The sequence below is a fragment of the Crocodylus porosus genome, unplaced genomic scaffold, assembly GCF_001723895.1.
Source record: "Crocodylus porosus isolate Cpor-Errol unplaced genomic scaffold, CroPor_comp1, whole genome shotgun sequence".
NCBI classification, from domain to species: domain Eukaryota; kingdom Metazoa; phylum Chordata; order Crocodylia; family Crocodylidae; genus Crocodylus; species Crocodylus porosus.
Window position 1 is genome coordinate 3,398,349 of NW_017728886.1, and position 8,954 is coordinate 3,407,302.

At 43.8% G+C, this 8,954-nt stretch overlaps 1 protein-coding gene across 2 annotated transcripts in view; it reads right to left on the minus strand.

Annotated features, from left to right (window-relative positions):
- The window catches only part of CCDC13 (coiled-coil domain containing 13), a 30,375-nt gene that overhangs the window by 20,281 nt on the left and 1,140 nt on the right, over positions 1 to 8,954 (minus strand). For both annotated transcript variants that reach the window (XM_019529279.1, XM_019529273.1), the window contains exons 2-4: positions 5,641 to 5,789; positions 2,893 to 3,035; positions 1,108 to 1,197 (exon numbers count right to left, since the gene is read on the minus strand). In XM_019529279.1, coding sequence (XP_019384824.1) covers positions 1,108 to 1,197; positions 2,893 to 3,035; positions 5,641 to 5,789 — 382 coding nt within the window. The remainder of the gene's footprint in view (positions 1 to 1,107; positions 1,198 to 2,892; positions 3,036 to 5,640; positions 5,790 to 8,954) is intronic.

Consider the following 8,954-nt stretch of genomic DNA (forward strand, 5'->3'; position numbering starts at 1 on the left):
AGGACTTTGTTACACCTTACACTGTGACCTGCACAAATGTTGATTGGTGTTAGCTTGGAGTTTGGAGCAGTCACACTGTTAGTCTAGAAACCTTCGTTGACTGTCCCCTACTTGCACAGCTGTGACTTACCACTAGAGGCCTGGTGAGCAGGGGCAGGACTAGGAGCTGGCTGTGAGTTGCCACTAGTGCAACTATGGGTGGCAGTGCAAGAGATCTGGGGACACTGGAGGTCTTCAACTTCCTGGGCTGAAGAGATCGAACTTACAGAGTTAAGAGATCCTGGGATACTGGGGTGGTGCATCTGTGGGCAGTGGCTACACCTTAATGGAACAGGAGCTGGATAGTACAGGTCAGAGACAATCCTGCCCTGGAGTCGCATAACTTTGAGCTGCATAAGGAGTGCTTAAAATCACTTTAACATGTTAATGTGTAGACAGTCCAGGGATTATGAGCTCCAGGAGCAGCCCAAAATTACCCTGTAGCAAGGCCTTTAAGACCAGTTCAGTGGTTTATGGATCCCACAAAGTCAAACCACTACAGAGCCCAAAATATAGCCAGGAAGTCTGCACCTCTGCCTTGAGTTTTAAGCTCTGAGTCATCCTACTTCTCCAATGACTATTCTACCACCCTTCCACTAGACTGTCTAGTTGAGTTGGTCTTTAGCTGGGTAGCATTACTGAAAGGAAACCAGAACAAACCAGGGCTCTAGTCTGAGAGGGGCATCTTAAAAACGAACAATTCGTGTTTCTTTTACGCACAAAACACTTAAAAAAAGTCAGTTGCCCACTCTACAACCCCACAGTTAACACAGGTAAATGTAGATCAGGCCTCGTTTGACAAGTATTGAAACTGGTAAGTTTTAAGAGCTTGTTTTAATTCAAGACAGCAGCATGGGAGGGAGGGAAGATGAACAAATAAGGTCAGTAAATGCTTTCTTCTGATACTATAATCATCCCCCCAAACTCACTCAATGATTCTTTGGATACAAAACGATTAGGACAGCTTATAAAACCAATGGCAAAGATAAAGGAGGAGAAAAGCTACACAACACGAGAGCAAAATTCTAGTTAAACTTCTGAATTTTTCCAGATAAGGAAAACTCATACCAGGTTTCCTTCTGTTATCCTCAGAGCTGATTGCTTGATTTCTGAGTCACTGCCGCCAAGAGACTGGATTTTTCCCATGGCTGCCTGGAGCTGGAGAAGACCAAAGCAAACACCCATTAGAGAGTACATGCAGAGAACAAAGCGTATTTCCATGGCAGATGATTCAGCTATATTTTAATGAGTAGACAGCAAGTGTAACACCACCCGCTTTGATGGGCTAAATGGATTTTATTTATTCCAACAAAAATGTCTTCCTCTACTGCTAAGTTTTCAAATAAATATGCCTGCGGTTCTATCTTTGCTGAGACAGGCTGGGTTATTTTACTGCGAAAAGAACAGCTAGCTTTTGGCTTGGAACCATGGGATTAGTTGGCAAACACTGGTACCTTGAGGGATGTTTCCAATGGGACAAAGTTCACAAAACAGGCATCTATGTTTTTGCCTCTAAACACAGATAACGTCCAATGAAGGTCAGGATCTGACATACTTTTAAGGCGCCCATATTGGACCCCGCTTTGTAAAACGTAGATTTTCAAGTCCAATTCCCCCATTTCACAGAAAAATCTTGCAGTGTATGCTGAAAGACGTGCTAGCTCAATGACTCCAAAGGCATTTTAAGAAGAAAACCTGCAGCTTCACCCCCTGGCTGAGGCTCTGGAATCATTCTGAAATCCCTCTTCTGTAGCTTGGATAGAGCTAAAGGGCTTAAGTTCTGCTTTCAGTCTCTGAAAGCCGGTGATAGTTGGCACCGTTCACTAATTATTCCTGCTTGCTGGAGTGCAGAACTCCTCTCATATAATCTAATTCCCTCCTGCCTACAGAGGGGAGAGCTATGGACAACAAATTGCAAGGGGAAATGCAATCAGAGTGCAAAATGAAGGGGAGAAATGGAAACTGTATGATCCCACCAGGATTATCTTATTATCTTGATTATCTGCTTGATGAATTGAGACCTGTGGCAAACCTTTTAGGAAGGGTGATGTAGACAGTAGGATGGCCTGCAGAATTGAGCATTAGATAGGAGATGAGAATCCCAGGTCTACCACTAAACTGCTGTGGGGTTCGGGTAAATCACTCACCTCTCTGTGCTTTCACTTCCCTCCCACCCTTTGCTTGGCCCTCCTATTTACACTGGAAGCTGTTAAGCACATAGACTGCATCCAACTGTGCACATGAACAGAATACAGTATAGTGGGGCCCTAATCCCGGACTGGCACTTCTGTGATGACGATAAATGCAGAGGTTGGGTTACAGACTGCCAGATAACTGAGGAAAGATCATTACAACACTGCTGTTGTTATCACCAGGGACAAGCAGCTGCATTCTCAGATACACTTTTGTATTTCTGATGATTTCATTTCTACCCAGGAAAACTTTTACAATCTTTTCTCCAATGCTGGATGAAGGGTGTTTGTGCCCAAAAGCTTGCAATTAAGGATTTTTTTTTTTGCAAAAATCTTGTGGGTCTAATAAAAGATATCATCTCTACTACGAGTCCTGATTGCATTTTCTGATGAATGGTATTTCACAAATCGTTGGCTCGTTATATTTATTCCCACCTTTCTGCCATTGTTTCTTCCAGTGCGCACGGACACTGTGAAGAGAGCGAGTCCATCTATCCTGCCAAGGGCAGAGATGGAAAGCACTCACAGTAAGTCCTGGTGCTGTAACAAGCTGAGAGTAGCCACATGACTCAAACACACAGTTTCTCCAAGAGGAAGCTACCCTCAAAAAGCTACTGGTGCGATTTCACAGTTCTGCTATGACAATAAAAAGACGCCTCACTTCTCTTTCCAGCTCTTTGACTCTGTTATTCAGCTGTTTCACTTTGGTTTTTTCACTTTCGGTCTCAGCGGTTAGCTCACGATTCTTTTTGGACAGTTCAACTATTTTAGTAGCTGCGATATCCCCTGCTAAACCAGACGTTCCTGAGAAAACAAAAAGGTAGAAAATGGAGGAACAGCTTAGGTGCAAGAATCAGATTGCTTGATGCTTTTTTTCTCTGCCTCTGGGAAGCTGTATTTTTATGGCTTAGCCTCCCTTTCTCAGATCTGTGCCGAGAACAACTGTCTGGAGAGTGTGTAGCTAGAGGGAGAGAGTTGTTAATGATGCCATTTGGGTCACTCAGCTCTTTGAGTTAGCTTACAACCACTGGTGTTGGAGGCATTGCAGTGCTGGGTCCATCAGTGTACAGCACAAACAGTGGCCCTTGCAAGTTTATGGTCAGGAGAGCCAGCAAATTACCCCCCTAATTTCAGCAATTGCTGGCATGGATCCAGCTACCCAAGCAGTAGCAACGGTGTGAGCACAAATGTGAGCAAGGCACCGGTGTTTTGACCTTCACACTATGAAAGTCTGTTCCCAAGTATATATACATGACCTGGTAAAAATGCCAAAGCACTGCCTGTGCTGGCAGGTTGGCACTGGAGCAGCTGCTGAAACACAGATCTTAGCTTTGCAAGATGCCTTCACTCTTCTAATGAGATGGATATATTGCTGAGTCTGGTGTCCTGGATAATGTCTAACTGGAAAATTATACCATGCCCACTTAAACTTCCCATGCACTTTGAAAAGGAATCTTAATAGCCACTGAATGCTACTTCGCCTTCTTAAATAGATGTTTCAATCACTTCCCTGCCACAAGTGGCTTCATTAATGTGCTGGATAATGTAACCACTGTACCAGGCTTGTACACCATTTGGGCTTTGTCATGTCACCTGGGTGAAGAAAAGGTCCTAACTCATGACAGTTTCTCTGGGGGTGCAGTGACAAACCTTAGGAATAAATCTGTATATGGTATATAGGGATTTAAACTAAGTGCTGCTATTAGTGGTCTACCCTTTTGCTCTAATGCTGTATGTTTCTTGGAAGAGCTTTTTACCAGGATATGTGAGAATTTGGATGAAGTGCTAAGTATCCACGCAATACTACATCTCTTATGCAACCACTGGGGACAGCACAGCCCTATTCACTTCAAAGGGCCATGCAGACTGTGGGCCGGGGCAGATTTCTGCCCCATTACCACATAAACATTTTTGCAGAAAAAGTAATGGATGATAAAGAAAATATCTGCACCACCCTTTTTTCTTGCAGAGGATGCAGTGTTTCCTTTCTCCTCTGGGAGCCAGTACTTCTTTCCATGATAAATCATGGTAGTGGTAATTGTTATAATCAATACTAATCAGAAACAGCACTTGCATGTGAGAGTCTCAGGCTGCAATGCTCACATTAATTAAAGCTTGGGGTTTTCCTGAGAAACAAGTGAGGATCATCATCTCAGGATTACAGAGAGGGAAAACTGAAGCAAATGGTGACTTGCACAAAGCTGCCCTGGGAGGCAGAAACAGAAATTGTGATTCCTGTCCCCTAACATCCTAGCTTTAACCCCTATACCACACTGTCCCTCTCAGATGTCTGATGGAAATAATAAACACAGAGCTATAATTTATGCATCATTTAGTTTTGCTTACTACTGTTTCTATCCTTTCCCTCCCTTCCCCAGCGTCACTGGTGTACTGGGCAACACTGACATCTCGTGGAAGAAGTTTGGCTATGCTGTCAAACACAGGAGTCCTTATCATGGCACAAGTACCATTTAGAAACTTGTGTATGGTTTCAAACCCCAGCCTGTCCAGTCCCTGGAGTGATGAGGAACACAACAGAAAATAATGGAAAAGCAAATTTAAGAGGCTGTGGCCTCATCAGTTTAAATGAATCAATTGAATAGGATGCTCAAATAACAAAGCCAAGGGAACATGAGAGAGGACAGCTCTAGACTGCCTCAGAAACTGCAGTATTTTTATAAATGGCTTTGTTTACTAGGCCTGCAACCCTCGTTCTCTCCTCAGTATCACCATCAGGGAATTATGACAGTCATAATGCTACAGGACATGATTTTCTGTAGGGCTGAGTGCCCCACACTCAAACAACGTCACGGGAGATTCAGAGGCTCAGCGCCTCTGAAAATCAGGCCTGCAGGAATGCTTTCAAACTTTATAGTGTGGTTGAAAGAGGAAGAAGCTGTAGCAAGCAGCACATGGCAAGATAAGTGACTATTTCATTATCTAAGTGCACTACAAACTATTAGCGCTATCCACATACAAAAACCCGTTTTTACTAGTGAGCAAATGCAGTTTCTGCTAGAGGCTCAGGCTCAGACCTAGTGCTATATTTGGGATCAGCAAGGAATTTTACCCCATGGTTAAACTGGTATAGACTGGGGGCGGGAGGGGGGGTGTTGCATACCTGGGATCCCTACCTGGGATCACTTGAGTGTCTATTAATAACATTGGCTGCTGTGGTCTCCCTGCTTTGGTTGTGACAGGTTAGGGTGTTATTTCGTGTGTTGTATCAGGCCTGATGGTAGTTTTACTAAGAGCTTAGATTATGAATTTGTACAGGATGGTTTAGATAGGAATGATCCAGTAGGAACTGGACAAGATGACCTTTGGAGGTCCCTTCCCGCCCTAGTTCTCTATAATGTCTATGGCCTATCAATCTGTCGTTTTAAGGATATGAATGTGTTCTGCTTACCTGACAAGGCCAATCTCTCCTCCCCTATTGTTTTTTGGAGCTGCCTAATTTCAAAGTCCCTCTCCTTCACCAGTTTGTACAGTCTGCCATTTTCATCTGTGACCTCTCGAAGGTGGTCGTGAAGCTGTTCGATTTCATCCTCAAGCAACCTAGAAAACACACCAGCAATTATGGCCTAGGCCACGAGAGACGTTTCAAATACATACTTGTAACAGTGGTAGTAAGTTGACCCCCCGGAGAAACTGCGCTTTATGAATATTATGGTTACAACGGATGAGTGAGCTGAGCGAAATGTTCTGAACATCAGACCAAATAATGAGCTGATGTTCAGAAATGCAACCTATTATATTAACTTCTTCCTTCCATTTGCAAAAATGTCCACAGCTCCTGGCTTCGATTAGGAGAGTAGGTGGAAATGCCACGTGTAAAGGGAGCTCTGCTGGGCATCCAGAGGCTACTGAGTTGACTGTTCCCTGCATAAAAGGCCATGCAGGTTCACATTGCAGCATGTTAAACATGCCACACTCTCTTTTCTCTACCTACTCACCAGAAATTTCCATTTTGTTAGGTCTCATCTCTGCCCCTCTTTTACATTGGCTATATACCAGGTCATTAAAATAAACTGCGAAACCTGCCACTCAAATTCTGTATGCTCGTCTAAAGTTCATACTCAAAGTCTAGGAACAATTTCTGTGTCCTCATCCAGCTTTCGCCCAAGGATGGATGTAAAGAAATTAGTATGGACTATGAATGTTATGTTCTGGAATTTATATAAAAAAAAGAGGAACACAAAGTACCATGAATAGGGAGGGACAAAGTTGTTCTCACGTTCTTCAATTTACTTTTGCGTGTCTCATTGAGAAAATAACTTGATTTTAGCAACTTTAATACACGCAAGAAAAGTTCCACACAAAAGTTCACTCCTGAATGAAAATGAAGTCTTCTCTACGCAAAAAGTGGTGGGGCGTCTGCCCAAATTGGAATTTCATTTTTTTGAAATAGATTGTAAAAGTGACAAATCGCTGGAATGATTGGCATATAAAATCCCACTCAAGAAAAGATTCAAAACACACAGGATTAAGAGGTGTGTTCCTATCATCAGTCCTCAAATCAAATGAGTTCAAACCTGCTCTGGATTTAAAAAGAAAAGCAAAATATGTAGCAGCAGTGAAAAGTGTCGTCCCCACATTCATATATAATCCCATATACAGCAACATAGTGCAAATTTAATTCAGACATAGACTTGTACTTAAAATACATTATAGAGTAAGTATGGACTATATCAGGAGAGACAATCCAAACTGTAATGCACCCGTTTTGATTTTTCACCAGTTTTCTTCAGAACTAGTTTCCAAAACGTGACCAGTGTCAGTTTTGATGGAAGTGGATTAAAGTCCTAATGGTACGTGCAATAGGTTTTCATCTGCAATACCTGCATTGTATCAGGCTCTACATTTATCAAATTTGAAAATAAACTAAGGCAGAAAGGAGGGAGGAGCAGAGGTCAGCTCTGGAGAGGTCGTCAAAAGACATGGGTTTTATGGACAAAATTAAAGGCAGAGGAGATGTTCTGAGAAGAAGAATGACCTAGGATGGCCTTGTGCTGAAGGTCCTGACAAAGACTCAAGCTATATTTAAGCTCAGGGTGCAAGAGGTCGACCAAATGGAAGCAGGGAGAATGAAGGAAAGAGATGAATAAATGTTAGCAGAAGGATGACAAGCTGAGCAGTATGTCCTAACCAAGACAAACCTAATTTAAAGGAGAGGATGGAGAGAGTAGAATAAACAGAGAGTGTGTGTAGGTGGGTGGTGACTTTTGAGCTTGAGGGAATGCTTTCAAAAGGCTATTATGAACAAGGCTGGCTTGCAGCAAATTGAACAGCTACTGATTGCTTTGAGCAATGGAAAGCAGTCTGGAAAAAACATACACATTGTTCAATTTTTTTTCCTGGACAAAGCTGTACCGGCTCTGGTTACTACATGCATAGTATACATGAGACACAGAATACAAAGAGGAAAGAGAACTCAGATGAATCAGAAATCTAATTCTCATACACATCTCAGATTAACTGTGATGTGCTAGTAGGAAAATAGGTAAATAACAGGTTTTGAATTTATCAGACCCACATTTCCAGAATAAGAAGTGATCTAGGGAAACCAGACTCCCCAGCCACTTCTTAACCTTGGGATTAGAAAAGCCTACACACATATACAGAATATGCACTTACAGGGTACATCTACACGTGCATATTGATGCGAAGAAATAACCTCTGGAGCTTACTGCTCCAGAGTTTATTGCTCTTGGGTGTGCCATTTGCACGTACACATGGGACCACAGCATGTTGAGCTGGATCAAAGCAACTGCAGCTGGCAGGGAGCTCCGGGGGTCAGCTTGCCAGCCCATGGCTACTCCCCGCTGGGTCAACGTACTGTGGAGGGGCTGGCTGGGGCATAAGGGTGCTTCAGCATGCGGCTAGTTGGCAGGCAGCCCCTGCACTGAAACACCCTCATGCCCCAGCTAGCCATGGCAGCGTCTAACGCGCATCAAACGTGCAGCATTTTTTACTAGTATTTACAAGTACTATCCTGCTGCAGAGTAAATTAATTTGGTCCAGCTTAATACGGATGCACATGTCAACGCGTGACATTTACTCTCCAGGTAATTAGTCTACCATGCAGCAAACCTCTCGTGTAGACGCACCCATATACACTTAATGTAAGCAGCGTTTAAGTACATTGCAGTCACCGTTGTGGTATTAGTAGCATCAACACTGACCAATGCCCATCATTTTGGTGCTTCTAATAGTGTCAGAGTGTCATAGATTTCATAGACATTTGGGCTGGACGGGACCCCGGAAGATCATTCAGTCCAGCCCCCTGCCCCAGGGGCAGGAAGTCAGCTGGGGTCATAGGATCCCAGCAAGATAAGCATCCAAATGTATCCTGAAGGCGTTTAAAGTGGGTGCTTGAACCGCCTCCGGCGGCCGTCTATTCCAGACCTTGGGGGTTCGGACAGTGAAGAAGTTCTTCCTCATGTCCAGCCTGAATCGGTCCTGGTGGAGTTTGTGACCGTTCGATCTTCTCAGCCCTTGGGGCGCTCTGGTGAACAGACCTTCTCCCAGATCCTGGTGGTCACCCCTGATAAACTTATAGGTGGCCATCAAGTCACCCCTGAGCCTGCGCTTTTCCAGGCTAAAGAGACCCATGGCTCTCAGCCTGTCGTCGTAAGGTCTGTTTTCCTGACCTCTGATCATGCGCGTGGCTCTCCTCTGGACTCTCTCAAGCTTCTCCACATCCTTTTTCAATTGTGGAGC